The following is a 22,991-nucleotide window of genomic DNA, read 5'->3' as shown; positions in this document are numbered from 1 at the left end:
AGATGGGCAGACCAGTGGCAGATGGAATTTAACTCCAATAAATATTAATTTATATGCTTTAGAAGAAGGGAAAAGACAAGGAAGTACTCGCTGAATAGCAAGACATTAGAATAGCTCAGAGGATCAAAAGGATCTTGGGGCACTTTCCAACAGATCCCTGAAGATGGCAGGATAGGATAATAAGGCCATTACGTGGCAAACAGGACACTTGCAGTTATCAGTTGTGGAATCGATTATGAGAGCAGGGAGGTCATGTTGGAGCTTTACAGCACTTTGATTAGGCTGCGGAGAGAGCACGGAGTGCAGTTTTCGTCACCATATTATAAGACGGATGTGAATGGACTGGAGGGGGATGAAAAGCGAGTTCACTAGAATACTGCCTAGGATGGCGTATTTCAGCCAAGGACAGGAGCTTGATAAGCTCGCGTTTCTCTCTTTGCAGCAGAAGAGGGGAGAGGATCCTGATGGAGTTGCACAAGATTGCACAAGCATGCAACTGTTCCCTTTAGTCGAAGGGCCAATAACAAGAAGGAATAATTTTAAGGTGAAAGGCAAAACAAAAATTTCTCAGCCAGAGGAGGAGGTCTGCACTGCCTGGGAGAGTAGTTGACATGAAATATCTCAAGTTTTTATAAAATACTTGGATGAGCACTTAACGTCATAACACTCAAGGCTATAGGTCTATGGCATGACAGTGGAACTCGTGTAGGCAGTACATTTTTGGCATGACAGACTCTACAGTCTGAAGGGCCTTTTCTGTACTGTATGATTCGGTGTATAAAGAAGAGTGAGAAGGTTGATGGTTGAGGGAGATCCCCAGAGGAGTAGGACAGCTATAAACTCTAATAAGAGAAAAAAAGGGAACAAGGTAAAGTTTAATAAAATGGAGAGAATTAGATACATTGATCCCAGAGACGGTAAAGACTTTAAGGCCATACACAAGATCCTTGATGTTTTAATCAGTTAACACAATGCAAATAGTTTAGTAAGAAAGACTAGCCAGATGCCTGGGTCAGTTTCTGGCCTTCATTGAGTTAACTGGCCTGAACGGAGATACCTACAGAATTGGGAGAGCAAAATCAAAGTTTCTGTTTCTGATCACATCCAAATGATCACTGATGGAGGGTTTGTCTGAACATTAAGTTAAGACACAGTTGAGCTTAGCTGTGATGCCATTGTGCAGTCAAACTCTGGGCAACACTCACATATATGATCTTTACTGGGACATGGCACCAGGGCCAGGTGTAAACAGTTCTGAAGAAGGTTCCGCACTCAACAAGTTAGTTTGCTGATTTTCTCCACAAATGCTGACTGATCTGCTGTGTTCCCAACCTTTGCTGTTTTGTATGACAATTATTGCCTTGCAACCACAGGCCATCAAGGAGCTGGTCCCTGTAGGAAAGGAGGGAATCAGGGGGAAAAAAACAAAAGAAAAGAAAGAGCTACAGAGTAAAACAAAAACATGGGAAAGGAAAAAATGGTTAAATTGCAGAACTAAGAGTTTAAAGTGCGCTGTTACCTTTTTAGTGAAATAGCCTATGAATAATACAGCAACACTTGACAGTGTGTGGAACCTACCAGCTGTGCTCAGTAATTCTTGGTTCATAACCTATTTACCTCGTACCAGTCTTGTAGATTATTATCAGACAGGTCGAGTTCAGAGACATGCGAGCAGAAGGCAGCAATATCGCTTTCCTTTCCAGCAGTTGTAATTCCACAACCATCCAGCACAAGGATAGTTGGGAGATTCAGGCGTGCTAAAGGAAATGAAAAATTCAAAATCAATTCTGAATGTAAGTTACCAATAGCAGATTATTAATAGCAGATAATGTACCTACCATTTGCTACCTGCTGGGAAGCAATGAATGGGAAAGTAAAGCAACTTGCAGTTTCACTTCTTTTCAAATATTACCATAAGCCGCCTGCAAGAGAATAATTTATTTCCAACACCGGCAACCAAAAATATACAAGATGCAAAAGGAGCAAAGCATGGGTATAAGCACGAGCAATTTTTTTTTAAAAAACTGACATTTGCACCGAGGTACTTGCACCTAAGATGGCACCAGTAAAGGCAACCATTGTAAAAACTTTTCACAGTACATCTGCACTGGAGTACAAGTAAAGGATATTCACACATGTATCTCAAACAAATGCCAACCAAAATGTATGCATAGACAAAAGAAAACTTTGGGATGGGTCAGAACAAAAGATAAATCTTATGGGATTCTTTCTAGGTGGTGTGTAATGACATCCACAGCTGTGGGCAACTATGCATATACACTTTCCAGAAAAGTGCATGTGCACAATTCCAGATACTGTGTCATGCAAAATGTACATGACCACACGTGCAAGTACCACACTGCACACGGACATTGAAGCACACGCTTTTGAAAAGAATTGTCTGCTGACACCTACAACTGTGCATGCAGCCAATCCAGAAATGTACATACTCATGGTTTCAGATACATGCAGCATCACATAAAATTTAGGTATGGCGCTAGATAAAAGGTTGCACTGACCAGAGGCAGAGAAGTGTGTTTTTGAAATCAGGAGGGATAGGGAAGATCAAAAATTTCTTCGACTTTTCTCTCCCTCACGTTCTCTTCTCCACACCCTGTGTCTCACACCTGCCATCCTCAATCTGCCTTGTCCTCACTCCCTGACGTTGAATCTTGCGTCAAAACTGCATTTTCCTGTGCACTGCAGACTTTGCATATGAAGTCTATGTAAATTAGACATCTGGAATCCTGCACATGCACATTTGGTGTTTAGGCACATGTGTAGTTGAGGGTGCAAGCAGATACCCCTTTCCTTAAACCGCCCTCATTTCTTAATTCTTGAACCTCGGTAGTTGGTTACAGCCCACAAACAGGAATTGATGAGGTGGATGTGACAGCAAACAAACATGAAGTTTCACTTACCTTTCATAGGTGAGCCCTGTGGCCCTGCAGAGGTGTGGATGCCTATGCACATTCCTCGTCGATATGGAAAATTTTCTGGGCTGTACTTTTCACAAATAACCTCGACAAAACTACGTCCACCAATGTGACTCATTTTCCAAATGGAGATAGTGACCTGAAGATTATAGGGACACAAAACAGAGCTGCTAAAGAAATATCTGTCACGTATTGATTAATGGAATAGAGGCACAGCTTTAAAAAGAGCCAGAATTACCAGTTTAATTTCTAAAACATCACATATTGCTTCAATATATGAGCAATCGGGTGTAATCACCCTGTGTTAAAATATTAAAAGCCATGCAATCTGATTGATCTAGAGATCTAGGGCATAGAAAAAGTCATTCAACCTATTGCACTAGCACCAAAAACACGTAACTATTCGCATCCCATTTTGCAACACTTGCCACAGAAGCCTTTTATGCCATGGCATCATAAGTGCACAGCTAAGTACTTTGCGTGATATCTGATGGGATAGTTTTGCTTGAATATGAAGCTCAATACATCTGCAAAAATATTCATATAACTGGATATCTTTGAATGTGCAAATTATTAAACTTCAGAAGTTGAGAGTTTCCATACTGAAAATAGATTCATTGCAATAAGATGGGAGGAATAGAAAACAGACCATGGCTTGGTGACACAAACAAACAATCAGACACGAACAAACGTAGACATCCATGAACTTTGTTAAGGAAATCCTAAACAATAAAGATGCTGATAAACTAAGTCACCATACATTTAATTACCCTACTTCAATCAACTAGAAACCTTCAATCACAAAAGCTTGTCTACATGTTGGGTCAATGTTAGAAATGACATTTAGAACTGCAAATGCTGAAAATCTAAACCAAAAACAAGCAAATTGCCAGAAAACAGTCAGCATACGAAACACAATAGACACCTTTAAAAAAATTAGTTTTGGATGAAAAGTTTTAAAAACACATTCGAAAATGTACAGATGTTACATGTCAGCAATGGTGAAGGATCAGAGGATAAAAGCAAATTACTGCGGATGCTGGAATCTGAAACCAAAAGACAAAATGCTGGAAAATCTCAGCAGGTCTGGCAGCACCTGTGAGGAGAGAAAAGAGCTGACATTTTCAGTCTAACTGACCCTTTGTCAAAGCTTTGACAAAGGGTCAGTTAGACTCGAAACGTCAGCTTTCTTCTCTTACAGATGCTACCAGACCTGAGATTTTCCAGCATTTTCTCTCTTGGTGAAGGATCAGAGGACAGGCGAAACAAAGACACGCATGAGAATTCTTAGAGGCATGGCATTCTAACCAAAATTCCATCAATAAACACATCGATTTAGATCCTATCTACCCTCCCTTGAGAAAAAGAACAGGAAATTACATCACCCACCTTAAGAAACCAAGACCAATAAATAGAGATGCAGGACATACCACTAGCGTTTCACCGGAGACTCTCACTGATGTTGCCTAGTATGGTGACGAAACATCTGAAAACACTTTCAAGCTCAGCGAGCTAACTTACAAACCTATCCACATATTGTTCAACTTTGTGGAGAAAGTATTTGCATTTGTTTATACTACACACTCCACAATTATGTAAAATCATAAACAGGGTCATATGACAATCATGCTCCATTTGAGCACCAATTTTATTTCCTTCAACCACTTCTTGTGATATGAGTTCTACATTCTCAATAAACTTTGGGTAAATCATTGTAAATTTCTGCACTCACTGTTTGATGCATTGATTTCTCACAAATGAATAATCAGTCTGTAAAACCCCCCATGATTTTAAAGACCTCCCCTTTTCATGAAGAGACAAACCTACAGGCTGTATTCATTGTTTTTGAGTAGTCCTGGTATGCTTGCAGAACTTTTTGGAAACTCTTCAGTTCTCAGGATATTTGAAACTGCTTCACAGCCAATGAACTACTTCAAATTTAGTATCATTGTCAATACCCGTATATCAATAATGACATGGCGGACGTGCAATTAAGTAGCTTCATGTTATGGACTTTTGATGACTGAACAGACCAACTTGAAAGAGGCAGATTCTGCAACAAGTACAACATTGAACAGGCATTATTACTTTTGACGTTGATGCCCACAAGTGAGAAATTCCTCTCCATCTAAACCTTTAACACTATGGCAGTCCCAGTCGATGTTTGGAAAGTTAAAATCCCTTACCATAACCACCCTATTACTCTTACAGATAGCCTATTGACTATTGGGGGGGGGGGGCTCTACAATACAATCCCAATAAGGTGATCATCCTTATTTCTCAGTTCCACCCAAATAACTTCCCTGGGTATATTTCTGGGAATATCCTCCCTTAGCACAGCTGTAATGCTATCCCTTATCATAAAATGCCACTCCCTCTCCTCTCTTGCCTCCCTTTCTATCTCTCCTGTAGCATTTGTATCCTGGAACATTAAGCTGCCAGTCCTGCTCATGCCTGAGCCATGTTTCCGTAATTGCTATGATATCCCAGTCCCATGTTCCTAACCATGCCCTGAGTTCATCTGCCTTCCCTGTTAGGCTCCTTGCATTGAAATAAATGCAGTTTAATTTATTAGTCCTACCTTGTCCCTGCCTGCCCGACTCACTTCTGTTCTCAGCTGTACCCATCTCAGATCGATCTCTTTCCTCACTATCTCCCTGGGTCCCACCCCCCACCTTACTAGTTTAAATCCTCCCAAGCAGTTCGAGCAAATTTCCCTACCAGTATATTAGTCCCCTTCTAATTTAGGTGCAATCCATCCTTCTTGTACAGGTCATGTCTACTCCAAAAGAGATTCCAATGATCCAAAAATGAGAATCCTTCTCCCATACTCCAGCTCCACAGACATGCATGCATCTGTTCTATCCTCCTATTCCTGCCCTCACTAGTTCGTAGCCCTGGGAGTAATCCAGATATTACTACCCTTGAGGACCTCCTTTATAAATTTCTACCTAACTCTCTGTAATCTCCCTTCACAGTCTCAACCTTTTCCCTTCCTATGTCATTGGTTCCAATGTGGACAATGACCTCCTGCTGGCCCCTCTCCTCTGTGAGAACATTCTGCACCCTCCCTGAGACATCCTTGATCCTGGCACCAGGGAAACAACACACCAATCTGCTTTTTCTCTGCTGGCCACAGAAACATCTGTCTGTACCTCTGACTACAGAATCCCCTAATACAATTGATCTCTTGGAAGCCGACGTACCCCTCATTGTATTAGAGCCAGTCTCAATACCAGAAACTTGACTGTTTGTGCTACGTTCCCCTGAGAATCCATCACCCCCTACATTTTCCAAAACAGCATACTTGTTTGAAATGGGTATATCTACAAAAGACTCCTGCTCTAGCTGCCTACCTCTCTTACCCTTCCTGGAGTTAACCCATCTATGTGACTGTATCTGAGACTTTCCCCCCTTCCTATAACTGCCACCCATCACATACTGTTGCAAATTCCTCATCGCTTCTATCTGTCTCTCCAACCGATCCACTCAATCTGATAAGATTCACATCCAACAGCATTTATGGCAGATATAATCTGCAGTAACCCTTAAACTCTCTTTAAACTCCCACATCTGACAAGAAGTACATATCACTGCAAAGGCCATTTTTGCTCCTTCACAATCTACAGACCCAGAAAATAACACTGTCTTACTCCTCTACAAACACTGCCCCAGGTTAAAATATAAGCCATAGCTATTAATTTAAGTTTAAATTAAGAAACTTATCTCCAAAAACATATAATCAAGAAAGAATCCACTATACTCACTACTGCAGCTTTTCTCTTGGACAGACTTAAAACATAGCTCCTTGAAAGTGGAGTCGCAGGTAGATAGGATAGTGATGATGATGTTTGGTATGCTTTCCTTTACTGGTCAGAGTATCGAATACAGGAGTTGGGAGGTCATGTTGCAGCTGTACCAGACAATGTCAAAATATGACCTCACTTAGAGTCATAGAGATGTACAGCATGGAAACAGACTCTTGGAATATTGTGTGCAATTCTGGTCTCCTTCCTATTGGAAAGATATTGTGAAACTTGAAAGGCTTCAGAAAAGATTTACAAGGATGTTGCCAGGGTTGGAGAATCTGAGCTAGAGAGAGAGGCTGAACAGGCTGGGGCTGTTTTCCCTGGAGCGGAGGCTGAGGGGTGACCTTATAGAGGTTTACAAAATTATGAGGGGCATGGATAGGATAAATAGGCAAAGTCTTTTCCCTGGGGTCAGGGAGTTCATAACTAGAGGGCATAGGTTTAGGGTGAGAGGGGAAAGATATAAAAGAGACCTAAGGGGCAACTTTTTCACGCAGAGGGTGGTACATGTATGGAATGAACTGCCAGAGGATGTGGTGGAGGCTGGTACAATTGCAATTAAGAGACATTTGGATGGGTATATGAATAGGAAGGGTTTGGAGGGATATGGGTCGGGTGCTGGCAGGTGGGACTAGATGGGGTTGGGATATCTGGTCGGCATGGACGGGTTGGACCGAAGAGTCTGTTTCCATGCTGTACATCTCTATGACTCTAAGTGAGGTCATATTTTGACATTGTCTGGTATTGCCTAAATACAACAATCGATCTTTAGCACCTGCATAGCACAAGTGCAAGGACCACTGATGTGGAGCTTTAGCTATCTGAATTATCTTCTGGCTATGATTACATTGCTACATATGAAACCCTTGGGATACATTCATCTAGTGTCCTACAAATATGTCTGACTGAGCAGCCACCTCTGCTTGATGAGTGCAACATATTTGGGAATATGTAGACACATAGAAAATAGGAATAGGCCAGTCGGCCCTTTAAGCCTGCTCTACCACCCAATATGATCAACGCTGGTCAGCTAATGTAGCACCCTATTCTTGCTTCAACCCACTCCCCAGCCACCCCATCCTTTGATCTCTTTAACTCAGAATTATACCCAATTCCTGTTGAAAATACTCAATGTTTTGGTTTCAACTGCTTTTCTGTTGCAGAGAATTCCACAGGCTTATCACTCATTGGGGGAAGGATTTTATCATTTGCCTTCAAGAGGACAGTGACATTCATGTTTTTCAGCTTCTCTGATATTCTAAAATACACAACAAACACTAAAAATTGCTCCCAAGCACTGAGGATGTCACCTAGACAGGGGACGAAACGTCTGCAACACAAATTCCCAGCTTGGCGAACAGAACCACAACAACGAGCACGGAGCTACAAACCTTTTCACAAACTTTGAACTAAAAATTAAAGTTGAGTTTCTCATAAATAGTCCATTTTTGACAGCCATACACAATACTAAGAACCAGCAAATAAAAATAGAAAATGCTGGAAACACTGAGCCGGTACAGCTGCATCTGTGGGGAGAGGGAGACCTTTGTCAATTTGAAACATTGACTCTCTTCTCCTTTCCACAAATGCTGCTAGATCTAAAAACAAGGGTTATTGCCTCATTTAGGAGACTATACAGAATTGAGAATAAATCTCTTCACAGTGCATACTGAACCTGTGGAACTCTAACACAGAAAGCTGTGGAAGACAAGGCACTTTATAAGTTTAAGAAAGAAACCGATTTCTAGACACAAGGCATCAAGCGTATAGGGAGTTAGCAATACAATACCATTCAGGTAGAGGATCAATCATGACCATGTTGAATGGCAAGTAGACTCAGCTGGATGGCCAACTTTTGCTTCTAATTTCCATCTGTTGAGCATTTTCAGCATTTTGCCCAAGTCAGCCAAAGGTGATGGCTGCCTTAACATTTATACTGAGTTTTGCCTCCAGCATCGTTATTTAGAGTGACCAGGGGTAGAGATAATGAGCTGGTTTTCAATTCCTAGGTAATGGACAATAAATTACAAACAGAAACAGAGACACAGAAACAGAAGATGGAAGGAGTAGGCCATTCAACCGCCGAGCCTGCTCTGTCATTCGATGTGATCAGAGTTGATCAAAGAGCTTAATCTTGCCTTCCTCCCATATCCCTAGATAAAGAAATTTCTTAACTCAGTCTAAAAAGCTTTACCTCTTATCATTAAACCACAGTTTTGAACTCCTCTACAATCAGGCACAACATCATTCCTGCATCTAACCAGTCTAATCTTGCTTGAATTTTATAGATTTCTGTGAGACTCCCCCTTCATTCTTCTAAACTCCATTAAATACAATTCTAATCAATTAAATTTTTCATGCTAGTCTTAGAGATAGCGAGAATTGCAGATGCTGGACAGTTAGAGTGGATAGAGAGTTGTAAAAGCACAGCAAGTCAAGCAGCATCAGAGGAGGAAAGTTGATGTTTCAGGTCGGAACCTTTCATCAGTACTCTTTATTTTTTCCTGATGAAAGGTTTCCGACCTGAAATGTCGACTCCCCTCCTCCTATGTTAGTCTTGCCACCCCAGGAATCAATGGTTTATCTTCAGTGCACTCCTCCTATAGTAAGGATATGCTTTGATGGAAATGTGTTGCTGGAAAAGCGCAGCAGGTCAGGCAGCATCTAGGGAACAGGAGAATCGACGTTTCGGGCATTAGCCCTTCTTCCTGAAGAAGGGCTAATGCCCGAAACGTCGATTCTCCTGTTCCCTAGATGCTGCCTGACCTGCTGCGCTTTTCCAGCAACACATTTCCATCTCTGATCTCCAGCATCTGCAGACCTCACTTTCTCCTTAAGGATATGCTTTGTCAAATAGGGAGACCAAAACTGCATACAATTCCTGAAGAAGGGCCTGTGCCCGAAACGTCGAATCTCCTGTTCCCTGGATGCTGCCTGACCTGCTGTGCTGTTCCAGCAATAAAGTTTCAACTCTCATCATTACCCTGCACAATTACATTTCTGATTAAGGGCTTACACCCAAAACATCGATTCTCCTGCGCCTGGGATGCTGTCTGACCTGCTGTGCTTTTCCAGCACTAGGCAAAAGTGAGGACAGCAGATGCTAGAAACCAGAGTTTAGATCAGAGTGGTGCTGGAAAAGCACAGGTCAGGCAGCATCCAAGGAGCAGGAAAATCGACGTTTCGGGCAAAAGCCCTTCATCAGGCATAGAGGCAGGAAGCCTCCAGGGTGGAGAGATAAATTGGTGGGGTGGGGGGCTGGGGAGAAGCACTACATTCTCGACACACTGTACGATTACAGCAAGATGTCACCGATCCCTGTTCTTGAATCCTCTCATTATGAAGGCCAGCATACAATTTGCCCTCTTTACTCCCTCCTTCACCAGTGGTCTTACTTTCAGTGACCAGTGCACAAGGACACAGATCTTGTTAATATTCTGCTCTCAATTTACAGAAAAATAAGTTTGCCTCTCTCTCTTTGCTACCAAAAAGTGGATACTCTCACATTTATTGACACTGGGTGGCACGGTGGCTAGCACTGCTGCCTCACAGCACCAGAGACCCAGGTTCAATTCCCACCTCAGGCAACAGTCTGTGTGGAGTTTGCACATTCTCCCAGTGTTTGCGTGGGTTACCTCCGAGTGCTCTGGTTTCCTCCCACAGTCCAAACGTGCAGGTTAGGTGAATTGGCCATGCTAAAATTGCCCGTAGTGTTAGATGTAGGAGAATGGGTCTGGGTGGGTTGTTCTTTGGAGGTCAGTGTGGACTTGTTGGGCCGAAGGGCCTGTTTCCATACTAAGTAATCTAATCTAATTATACTACATCTTTCATGCATTTGGCAATTAACTCAGCATGTCCAAACCCCACTCAAACGTTCTACATTCTCCTCACAGCTCTCCCTTCCACCCAGCTTTGTGTAAACTGAGATATTACATTTAATTCCTTCATCCATTTAACATATAAAATGAACAGCTGGGGTCCGAGTACCGATCCGCATAAGGAATTCCATAAATTAACAACCCAGTGCGTGAAGAAATTCCTTCTCAATTCAGTTCTACATCTGCTCCATGTAATTTTGAGACTATGCCCTCTTGTCCTAGTTTCATTTGCCAGTGGAAACATCATCTCTACATCTATCCCTTCATAATTTTATGTTTGTATAAGATCCTCTCATTCTTCTAAATTCCAATGAATATAATCCCAGTCTACTCAGTCTCTCCTCATAAGCCAACCTCCTCTGCACCCCCTCCAGTGCCAGTCCATCCTTTCTCAAGTGAGACCAAAACTGCACACAATACCCCAAGTGTGACCTCACCAGCATCCTATACAGCTGCAACATAACCTCCTTGTTCTTAAACTCAATCTCTTTAGCAATGAAGGACAAAATTCCATTTGCCTTCCTAATTACTTGTTGCATCTGGAGACCAACCTTCTATGATTCATGCACAAGGACACCCAGGTCTCTCTGCATAGCAGCATGCTGCAACTTTTTAACCATTCAACTAAATAGATCTTTTTAGTGATACTCCTACTAAAATGGATAACTTCACATTTACTAACATTGTATTCCACCTGCCAGACCTTTGCCCACTCAAAGTTGCAAAGTTTCACAGTCCTCTGCACTCTTTGCTCTGCCACTCATCTTAGTGTCATCTACATATGGTCCCCAACTCCAAACCAACTATGTAACTTGTGAATAATTGCAGTCCCAATACTGATCACTGAGGCACACCACTAGATACTGATTGCAAACCAGAATAGCACTCATTTATCACCACTCTTTGCTTCCTGTTATTCAATCAATCCCTTATCCATGGTAATACTTTACCTGTAACACCACGTATCTTTATCTTATGCAGCAGCCTCCTGTGAGGCACCTTGTCGAAGGCCTTTCAGAAAACTAGGTACACCAGATCTACTGGGTCCCTGTTGTCCACCTTGCTCAAAATGCCTTCACAGAATTCCAAAAGATTAAGCATGACCTGCCCTTCATGGACCAGTGCTGCGTCTACCCAACAGGACAATTTCTATCAAATGCCTTGTTGTTTCTTCCTTGATAATAGACTCAAGCATTTTCCCCACTACTAAAGTTAAGCTAACCAGTCTATAATTCCCCATCTTTCGCCTATCGCCCTTTTTAAACAGGGGCACCACATTTGCTGTTTTCCAATCTGCTGGAACTGCCCCAGAGACCAGCAAATTCCTACTTACTTTCTTAACTATTAAAGAATTTTTTTGAATCCATCTCAATACACTACCTCCAATCCCATGTCCTTTAATTTTACATATCACTTACATGGGACCTTGTTGAAAACCTTCTGAAAGTCCAAATTAACTACACCTGCTGAATCCCCTTATTAACTCCATCAAATCCTCAAAGAATTCCAGTAAATTTGTCAAGGATGATTTCTCTTTTGTAAACCAATGCTGACTGTACCTATGTCTACCTGTGGTTTGCTAAGCACTCTGGTGTAAAACTCTTGATGATGGACTCTAGCACCCTCCCCACTACCAATATTAGATTCACTGGTGGATAATTCCCAGTTTTCTCTCTTTCTGTATTTTTAAAATAGTGTCTTCAGAGTCTAAAGAATCTTGGAAGGTGACCACCAATACATTCACTATGTCTTGGGCCACTTCCTTAAGTAGTCTGGGATGCTGACTGTCAAACCCTGGGGGTTTATCAGGCTTCAATTCCAATTTCCCCTCATTTCTCTACTAATACAGGTTTGCTTCATTTCCTCCATCTCACTAAGCCCTGTGCTCCCCACCATTTCTGATACATGGGAGGGAGATCGGAGAGCTTTGATCAAGGTATGCAGTATTTTTGTCTTTGTTTTCAATCTACACAGATTTTAGATCTTAATATCTGACATACTTTGCAGGTCTCCTGGATATGTAGTGAAGGCAAAGATTGCGAGCATGGAAAAGATAAGTTATCAAGAGAGTTGGGGCTGGAACATAGCTCTATTTCACTATGCTCTTCACTCCAACCACAATGGAAAACTGTGCATCTAACAACAGAGTACATGCATGCTATCAGGAAGGAATGAAAGAGACTGAACTTTAGTGGACAGAGTTTTCATCAAGATCTGGTACAGTTCTGCTCTGCTAGTGTTAAACGTGACAGAGAGACCTATAAAAGCAAAAGTAGAGGGATATATTTATCACCTGGCTCCTCTGTCTTCATTGCCTCTGTTCTGATGATGTTGATTTTGGCAAGGGGTCTCCAAAATGCCCACCTTCTTCCTCAGCTAAGCATTCCCCAGCACTATAGTTGACAGGGGTCTCAGCTGAGTCTGACCCATCTCCCGTACTTCAGCCCTCACCTTCTCTTCCCACTCAAACAACTAAAAACATCCCCCTTGTCCTCACCTACCATTCCACCAGTATCCACATACAGAGGATCATTAGCTGCCACTTCTGCCATCATCACATCCCCCTCCCCTCCCCTGTCAGCCTTTAGCAAAGACCTTTCCCTCTGGGACACTCTGGTCCACCGTTCCTTCACTTCCAACATTTCTCCTCCAACACCCCCCACCCATCCCCACACACCACAAAAGGTGTAACATCCATTTCCCATTTACTCCTCCTGTCTTCAATGCTCAAAGTGCTTTACCTGCACTTCACTCAACCTAGTCTATTGTATTCGCTGCTCACAACTTGATCTCCTCTACAATGGGGAAACGAAGTGTAGACTGGGTCACTGGTGTGCAGAACACCTCCACTCTGTCCACAAAAAAGATGCTGAGTTTGCAGATATCTGGCAATTCAACACCACTTTGCTCCCTGGCCAACATTTGTCTCAGGCTGCCTGTAGTGCTCCAGTGAAACTCAGCGCAAGCTGAAACAACATCTAATTTTCCGCTTTGAAACACTACAGCCTTCTCGACTCTATATAGAGTTCAATAATTTGAGGGATTGAGGCACCTCCTCCATGTCCCTACAATCCCCACATACAGGCCTCATTATCACATGGTCTGCTAATACACACAATTCATTGTTAGCCACTAAGAGTTCCCATCAGTAGATATTCATTCTCCAGGCTAATCGTTATCCACTACTTTGTTTGTCCAACTATTCTATCTCCACCTATCTTGTGCATAAAAATCAACTTTGTCTTAGCTACCATCAGTTCTAAGGTTACTGGATCCAAAACATTAACTCTGATTTCTCTCCATAGATACTGCCAGACTTTGAGCTTTCCCAGCAATTACTGTTCTTGTTTCTGACTTACAGCATCCACAGTTCTTCTGGTTTTCATTTACTGGGATATATCATTCCTTACACTTAATTTTCTCTATCCCAGCTGCAAGTTATGTGAACTGTAGATCTGCCAGAATGGACTGCATTTCTGGATAGACTTGGTGTGCAAGTTCATGGCATCATTTGTAAACGATCTGAGCAAAGGCATTCTCAATGAAAGTGAAGAGCCAGATACCCCTCTAATAATTCCAATTATCTCTGGTATTTTTGCTTTGTACAATGACTTTTGTATCAGTGATGTCCTGTGGAATAATCTGTACCCTTCAAAACAGAAGATGGCCATCACAGAATTATGGTGCAGAAGGAGGCCATTCAGCCAATATGTCTACACTGGCTCTCTGAAGGCATTATGATTCTGTTGTTTTCTTTTCATCCCCTATAACTATGTTGCATCACGATGTACGAGGTAGGGCTTGCCATGTTTCAGCAGTTTGGTTAAAATTCCATCCTTGCAAGATGCCCTTCCAACTGGTAAGCAATTGATAACCTTTTAAAGTTAAATTGATGCTTACAGTTAAACAGGTCATCAGTTCCTGATGAAGGGCTTTTGCCTGAAACATCAATTTTCCTGCTCTTCAGATGTTGCCTGTCCTGCTGTGCTTTTCCAGCACCACACTTGATTTTAAACTGGTCTTTGTCTAGTTCAACCGTGCAGGGAACTGGAAATCAAATGGGAGTCATCCTCTTTTAGTAATGCAGCTCAGAATACTGTTCTACTAGTAGAACATATGCTTTTTCTGTGGCATAACAATTTATCTACTGATTCCAACGGGACAGCTTTGGTGCTGGAAGAACTAGGTGTTCTTTGGATCCCATTATAAATGGGGCATAGATTTCCAGTGTCATAAGTAGTTAGAACTTCTTCAAAGAGATTGATCTGTGTTTTTGTGCTGTATCAGTTTTTTGCATGACTTTTTAAGCTAAAGTCATATGAAACTCTAAGTGCTGTGTTTGGCTTGCATATCAGGTAGGGTTTTTCTTTTAACTTCTGGACAGATATGACCTCTGCTGAAAAACGTGTTGCTGGAAAAGCGCAGCAGGTCAGGCAGCATCCAAGGAGCAGGAGAATCGACATTTCGGGCATAAACCCTTCTTCAGGAATGAGGAGGGTGTGCCAAGCGGGCTCACACTCCTTCCCCCACTCTGGGCTCACCTTGATATGACCTCTGTTCAGTAGGTTTCAAATCAGTTTTCTTTGTGGGTTCTGCCTTTGACAAATGTTCCTGTGTCAAAAATGAATCAACTCAACAAATTCCATGTTTCAACAACATCAAATTTAACATTTTCTGGAAGTCTTTGGGGATTAGCAATCATTTGAGTATCATTATCAAATGTTGGTATTTAGCATAATTTACAGTAGAAACATTGATGGTGATAGACATGTTTGGAAATATGAAACTTTCAGAACTGCACTTTCACTCTGTTGCCATTTTTAAAAATTTAATTCATTTATGGGATTTGGGTGTCGCTGGCTGACCAGCATTGATAGCCCATCCCTATTTGCCCTTGAGAAGGTGGTGGTGAGCTGCCTTCTTGAATCGCTGCAATCCACTTGCTGTGAGTTGACTCACAATGCCAATAGGGAGGGAATTCCGGATTTTGACCCAATGACCGTGAAGGAACAGCGGTATATTTCCCAAGTTAGGGTGGTAAGTAGCTTGGAGAGGAACTTGAAGGTGGTGGTGTTCTCAAGTACCTGCTACCCTTGTCCTTCCAAATGGAATTGGTCATGGGTTTGGAAGGTGCTGTCTAAGGATCTTTGGTGAATTTCTGCAGTGCATCTTGTAGACAGTACACACTGCTCTGCATGTAAGTTTGCTCAGAGCTGGAAAGTTAGTTTTCAGAATTTCGTCACTATACTGGGTCACATCATCAGTGAGCCTCTGGATGAAGCACTGGTGGCATGGCCCACTTTCTATTTGTGTTTAGGTTTGCTTGAATTGACAATGTCATTTCCTGTGGTGATGCCATTTCCCGTTCTTTTTCTTGGGAATGGTAAATGAGATCCAAGTCAATGTGTATGTTGGTATAGTTCTGGTTGGAATGCCATGCTTCTAGGAATTCTCATGCGTGTCTCTGTTTGGCTTGTCCCAGTCAAAGTGGTGTCCTTCCTCAGCTGTATGTAAGGATACTAGTAAGAGTGGGTCATGTCCTAATAGCAGCATATATCAAATAAATACGTAGAGATATGATGGCATGGTACAACTGGGCAGGTTGTATTTGAGCAGGACTGGAATTGACATCGAAGGTGCTAGCTGCAATTGCAGTCAGAGACAGTTTAAATTAAAATGGCAGGGGGTGGGAATCTATGCAGGCAGATGGATGACAGGGTAAAATCAATGAAAAATAAGAAAAGTGATAGGCAGAGAATCCAAGGGCTAGAATCAAGCAGGACCACAGTAAACAGGACCATAAATGAGCTGAACATTTGCAATAAAAATAAATTAAATTAATCACACAAATAGATTTAGATGGTAGTAAGGGCTGCATATAGATCAAACCGTGGTAATATTGGGGAAGGTATTAAAAAGGAAATTGGAAGATGCAAGAAATAAACATATGGTTGTAATTATGGGGGACTTCAAAATGCATTAGATTCGGCAAATCAAACCAGTAGCAGACAGGAGGAATTCTTCAAGAGTACATGAGATAGTCTTATGGATCAATACTTTGAGTGACCAACTACAGAAAAAGGCCTTGACTGGCTGTTATGTTGAGGAAGGAATACTTGACAATTAGTTCTATACGGGCCCTTAGGGAAGAGTCAAGAGTGTGGTGCTGGAAAAGCTCAGCAGGTCAGGCAGTATCCGAGGAACAAGAAAATCTCTGTTTCGGGCATAAGCCCTAATGAATTCCTTTTGAAGGGCTTATGCCCGAAACAGAGATTTTCCTGCTCCTCGGATACTGCCTGACCTGCTGAGCTTTTCCAGCACCACACTCTAATCTCATCTCTAATCTTCACTTTTTCCCTTATGGAAGGGTGACCACAATAGGACAATTTTTTCATTATGATGGAGAGTGGCACAGTTGTTTGAGATTAGGGTCTTGAACCTAAATAAAGAAATTGATGGGATGAAGCACAAACTAGCCGTAATAAATTGAGCATCATTATTTGAACAGATGAAAGTAGACAGTTATTTATTTTTATGCTGCTCTGAAATGAAGTAGAAGTGCTTAGACCATGACTAACAAGGGAACTTGGGGACAGAATTAAAATCCAAGGAAGACACATGGAAATTAGCCAGAAAAGCAACAGATGAGGACAGGAAACAAATTAGATTCCAGCAAAGGAAGACAATAGAGAATGAGTGTAAGCTTGCAGTGAACAAACCCCTATAGGTATGTCAAGAAAAAAAAAGATTGGTAGAGTCATAGAGATGTACAGCATGGAAAAGACCTTTCAGTCCATCACGCCCATACCGACCAGATATCCCAACCCAATCTAGTCCAACCTGCCAGCACCTGGCTCATATCTCTCCAAACCCTTCCAATTCATATACCCATCCAAATGTCTCTTAAATGTTGCAATTGTACTAGCCTCCACCACTTCCCCTTGCAGCTCATTCCATACTCATACCACACTCTGCGTGAAAAAGTTGCCCCTTAGGTCTCTTTTATATCTTTCCCCCTCACGCTAAACCTATGCCCTCTAGATCTGGACTCTCCCAACCCAGGGAAAAGACTTTGTCTATTTATCCTATCTATGCCCCTCAAGATGAATGTACGTCTCCTCGTCAGAAACCGGGGTATCTATAAAGGAGAACAAACAAGCCAATTAAATACGTTAGTACACCTTCACAAAGGAAGGGACAAATAACATCCCCCCCCCCAAAAAAAAGGGGACCGCAGGAGCAAATGGGAAGGAGGAACCGAAATAAATTAGTATTAAGAAAGTGGTATTGGGGAAACTAATGAGATTAAATGCAGATAAATCCCCAGGGCCTGATAGCATTCATCCCAGGGTACATAAGTGGCCATAGAAATAGCAGATATGCTAATGGTAATTTTCTAAAATTTTATAGACTCTGGAACAGTTCCTATGAATTGGAGGATAGCTAATGTAACCCCACTATTTAGGAGAGGCAGAGAGATAATAGCTAATTATAGACTGGATTACCTTGACACCAGTAGTTGGGGAAATGCTACAGTCCACTATAAAAGATGCAAAAGCAGAACACTTGAAGATAATGACAAGATCAGCCAGAGTTAGCGTGAATTTACAGAGGAGAATTCATGCTCGACAAATGTGCTAGAAACTTTTCAGGATGTACCCGAGAGTAGATAAGTGGGATGCAGTGAACATGATTTACTTGGGTTTTCAGCAAGGCCCCATGTAAGAGATTGTCATGCAAAATTGAAGTGCATGGGATTGGAGAGCATGTTCTAAAATAGATTGAGAACTGCTACCAGACAGGAAACAGTAAGATTTAAAGGATATTTTTCTGAGTGATAGGCAACGATTTATGGAGTTCCACAGGGATCAGTGCTTGAATCCCAACAATTCACTATATATTAATTATTTAGATGAAGAAACTGTATAAATTCCCCAAATCTGCAGATGACACAAAGCTGAGTGGAAGGATATGCTGTAAGAATGCAGCAAAGCTTCAGTGCAATTTGGACAGTGGGCAAACGTGGCAAATGCAATATAATGTGGATAAAAGTGAGGGGAGGTTAGCCACTGTTAGCAAAAACAGGAAGACAGATTATTTTCTGAATGGCAATAGATTGGGACAAGTGAAGGTGCAGTGAGACTTAGGTGTCCTCCTGTATCACTCTTTGAAAGCAAACATGTAGGTACAGCAGGTGGTAAAGAAAACAAATGGTATGTTGGCCTTCATAGTGAGAGGATTAGAATACAGGAGCAGGAATGACTTGCTGAAAGTATGCAGGACCTTAGTGAGACGGATCTCTATCTGAGCCAAGATGTTCTGGCGATTAGGAAACCTTCTTTGCAGTTCCTCAGACTGTTTCCTGGGATGGTAGAACTGATGCACTGGAGAGACCAGATTGGTTAGGGCTACATTTACTGGAGTTTAAAATAAACAAGGGGGGAAATCTCAGAAACCCAGAAAATTCTTACAAGATTTGACAGAGGAGATGCAAGAATGATGACCTTAATGACCAGGGAGTCCAGAAACAGGTCACAATCCTACATGGAAGCCTTTTAGGACAGAGACGAGAAGTTTCTTCATCCCAGAGAGCCTGTGAAATTCTCTGTCATAAAAAACTGTCATAGAGTACAGAACATTGAAGATTTAAAAAAGCCGCACATATAGTTCTTTGGACTAATGGGATCAAAAGATACAGGGAAAAAGCGAGAAGACTACAGAGTTTGGATGACCAATGATCATAGTGAATGGCATAGCAGACTTGAAGGTCTGAATGACTGACACCTGCTCATGTGTTTCGGTAATAAATTAGAATAATTTTGTGCCAATGCTCATCATACCTTGTGGTGATGCTTGCCTCGGAAGTACTAAAATTATGGTCTTCATTCAAGCCAAAAAGAAAATCAAGCCGCCATTGTGCCTTAGCTTATCTGCCTCACAACGAGCAAGGCACACTGGCCACAAAGCTCTGTTCATTACAACTTTTTTAAAAAATTCACATGGGATATAGTGATATATTTTTAAGTCAGGCTGGTGAGTGGCTTCAGGTCACAGAGTCAGAACTGGACAGCATAGAAACAGACCGTTTAGTCCAAACTGTCCAAGCTGACCAAATAACCTAAATTAATGTAGTCTCATTTGCCAGCATTTGGCCCACATCCCTCTAAACCCTTCCTATTCATACACTAATCCAGATGTCTTTTAAATGTTGTAATTGTACCAGCCTCCACCACGTCCTCTGCAGCTCATTCCATGCACGCACCAACCTCTGCAGGAAACGCTGCCGCTTAGGTCCCATTTTAATCTTTACCCTCTCACCTTGAACCCATATCCTCAAGTTTTGAACTACCCTACCCTGGGTATTTACACTCTCCACGCCACTCACAATTTTATAAACCTTTATAAAGTCACACCTTAGCTGCTGATGCTCCAGGGAAAATAGCCCCAGCCTATCAGCCTCTGCCTGTAGCTCAAACCCTCCAACGCTGGCAACATCCTTGTAAATCTTTTCTGAACTTTCAAGTTTCACAACATGCTTCCTACAACAGGGAGACTAGAACTCCACACAATATTCCAAAAGTGGCCTCAGCAATGTCCTGTATAGCCACATAATGACCTCCCAACTCTTATACACAAAGCACTGACTAATAAAGTGTACCAACCATCTTCTTCACTATCCTCTCTACCTATGATTCCACTTTCAAGGAACTATAACCTGCACTCCAAGATGTCTAAGTCCTGCCCTGATTTGCCTTTCCAAAATGCAGCACCTCACATTTCCCTAAATTAAAACTTCATCTGCCACTCCTCGACCCATTGGGCCATTTGAAGAAGACCTCGTGGTACTCTGAGATAACCACCTTCACTGTCCACTACACCTCCAATTTTGGTGCCATCTGCAAACTTCCTAACCATACATGGTGGTGTTCCCATGTACCTGTTTCCTTGTCCTTCTAGATGGAACTGGTCATGGGTTTAGAAGATGCTGAAATTTTGCAATGCACCTTGTAGATAGTACACTGCTGCTGAGTGGCGGTAATGCAGCGAGTCGATGTTTGCCAACATAGTACCAGGCAAATGGGGAATACACCAACACACTTCTGACTTATGCCTTGTAGATGGTGGCTGGGCTTTGGAGAGTCAGAAAGTGCGTTACTCACTGTAGTATTCCAAGTCTCTGACCTGCTCTGGCTGCCACTGCATTTTTGTAGAGTGTCCTGTTAAGTTACTGATCAATGGTAACCCCTAGGATTGTGACAGTGAGGGATTCAGTGATGGGAGTATCGGTGAATGACGAGGGTGATTGTTAGATTTTATCTTACTGGAGATGGTCATTGCCTGGCATTTGTATAGCAAAAATATTTCTAGCCATTTATCAGCCCAAACCCAGATCTGAATATTGTCCAGATCTTGCTGCACTGAATGAACATCTTGCCTTTTGGAACATAATTCAAGAACACTGTAATAGGAACACAGAAATGGTTGATACGTATGGTTTCAGAAGGCATTGACTTGCCAGACATGAGCCTTCTCAAGCTTAGAGACAAACATATAGAGGAAAGGCCTGTATTCAAACACTTTATATAACTTGCCATTCCATCCCTTCCCTAATTCTCAGACTTCTCACTCCAATACTTATGAGGCTATAAACCCTTAGGACTCAACATTGACTTCTCTAATTTCAAATACCCTCCTTTCCATTACCCAACTCCCTTCCCAGTACCTCCCTCTCCCTTTCATTCCTCTCATGGACCTTTCTAGCCACCAACCAGATTCATTCCTCCCATTTACCAACCAGGTCATACCCTCTACCTGTGTTCACCTATCCCTACCTCACTACCCTGCCCATCCCACTGCCCCCCCCATACCCTTTATCTGCAGCTCCTCCTTACACTCCCCCTCACCCGAAACATTGACTTCTCCAACTCTGATGCTGCCTGCCTTGCTGTGTTCTTCCAGCCTCCTGCTTGTCCACCTTGGATTCCAGTATCTGCAGTTTATTCTAGCTCTGCTAGAAACTAGGGCTGTGTCTCCCACCAAGCCCAATTTTCCAAACAGCACAGACAACCACTTCATGCTGGTTTCCCATTACAGAGATACCATGACTCACTCCATACGGCCACAGTGGTCCCGGACCACACTCCAAATTCTCTAGTTCCACCATAATGGGCATTCAGGCATATATAATTTGTTGTGCTTCAATTGAACAAGGGCTGCCCTCTTAACAAGACATTCGATAGCTATCTTGATATCAAATACCAAGGTAAGTATGCTCAACACTAGGTCCACCCCCATCCCCTCACACCAGGCTCACGCACTCTATCCAGGTTCATACCGGGTCCACTTCCACTCCACCCCTCAAACTGGCCCACATTCCCCCTCTCCCATGCCCCAGATACCAGGTCTAGTCTGCCACTTCTCCAGATACCTGAAGAACAGATTCCACCCCACCACTGGCTCCTACCCCCCACGGTTTTCCATCTCTCTGCAGTCACACTCAAACACCCCCTCCCAGCCCCCAACCAGTTCCACTCTCCCTTCGCCTCGCCTCACCTCCACTACCCCCGGGTTCAGACCGAGGTGTACCCCGTCAAGACCCTGTTCTCACCGCCTTGTTCGCTTTACCCGTAGGGAGTGGACAGTGTCAGGTCAAGAGTGTGGTGCTGAATGAATTCCTGACGAAGGGTTTATGCCTGAAACGTCGATTCTCCTGCTCCTGGGATGCTGCCTGACCTGCTGCGCTTTTCCATCACCACACGCTCCACTCTGATCCCCAGTATCCGCACTCCTCACTTTCTCCTAATGTCAGGCCCTGGACACCCCGGACTCACCCGCTCTCGGTCCCTCCCGCTCTCGGCCCCGGACTCACCCGCTCTCTGTCCCTCCCGCCTCAGGCCCCGGACTCACCCGCTCTCGGTCCCTCCCGCCTCAGGCCCCGGACTCACCCGCTCTCTGTCCCTCCCGCCTCAGGCCCCGGACTCACCCGCTCTCGGTCCCTCCCGCCTCAGGCCCCGGACTCACCCGCTCTCGGTCCCTCCCGCCTCAGGCCCCGGACTCACCCGCTCTCGGTCCCGCCTCAGGCCCCGGTTGTTTTGCTGCGGGTGAGGGGAGTGCACGCCGGAGTGGGATGACGTCACAACGTCTCTAGCGGACATGTATTTTGCGTCAACGGCGACCTCACGTGACCGGCCCCCACGTCACCATAGCAACACAGGCCTGAGCATCCAGCCGCGCCAACTTAACCATTCAACCAGGTCGGAGACCCTGCGCTCGCTCTCTGAGGGACCACAGTGCCCCGTTGGTTGTTATCACAATAGGCCGCGTCTTCAAAGAGTTGGCCTTGTAATGAGTTCTTAAAAGCTGCACCC

At 43.1% G+C, this 22,991-nt stretch overlaps 1 protein-coding gene across 3 annotated transcripts in view; it reads right to left on the bottom strand.

Annotated features, from left to right (window-relative positions):
- The window catches only part of tbcela (tubulin folding cofactor E-like a), a 64,445-nt gene extending 41,707 nt beyond the window's left edge, over positions 1 to 22,738 (bottom strand). Inside the window, exons 1-3 of one of the 3 annotated variants that reach the window (XM_087976273.1) lie at positions 22,683 to 22,738; positions 2,922 to 3,075; positions 1,618 to 1,757 (exon numbers count right to left, since the gene is read on the bottom strand). In XM_087976273.1, coding sequence (XP_087832399.1) covers positions 1,618 to 1,757; positions 2,922 to 3,054 — 273 coding nt within the window. In that variant the 5' untranslated portion in view covers positions 3,055 to 3,075; positions 22,683 to 22,738. Of the gene's footprint in view, positions 1 to 1,617; positions 1,758 to 2,921; positions 3,076 to 12,916; positions 13,056 to 22,454; positions 22,563 to 22,682 lie in introns of those variants that run through there. The other 2 variants (XM_087976272.1, XM_087976274.1) reach the window with 2 other exon arrangements.
- Positions 22,739 to 22,991: the final 253 nt, after the last annotated feature.

This window comes from Chiloscyllium plagiosum, unplaced genomic scaffold, assembly GCF_037043375.1.
Source record: "Chiloscyllium plagiosum isolate Xiang-an unplaced genomic scaffold, Cpla_swu_hap1 HiC_scaffold_29, whole genome shotgun sequence".
NCBI classification, from domain to species: domain Eukaryota; kingdom Metazoa; phylum Chordata; class Chondrichthyes; order Orectolobiformes; family Hemiscylliidae; genus Chiloscyllium; species Chiloscyllium plagiosum.
This window is presented reverse-complemented; position numbering and strand designations above follow the sequence as displayed.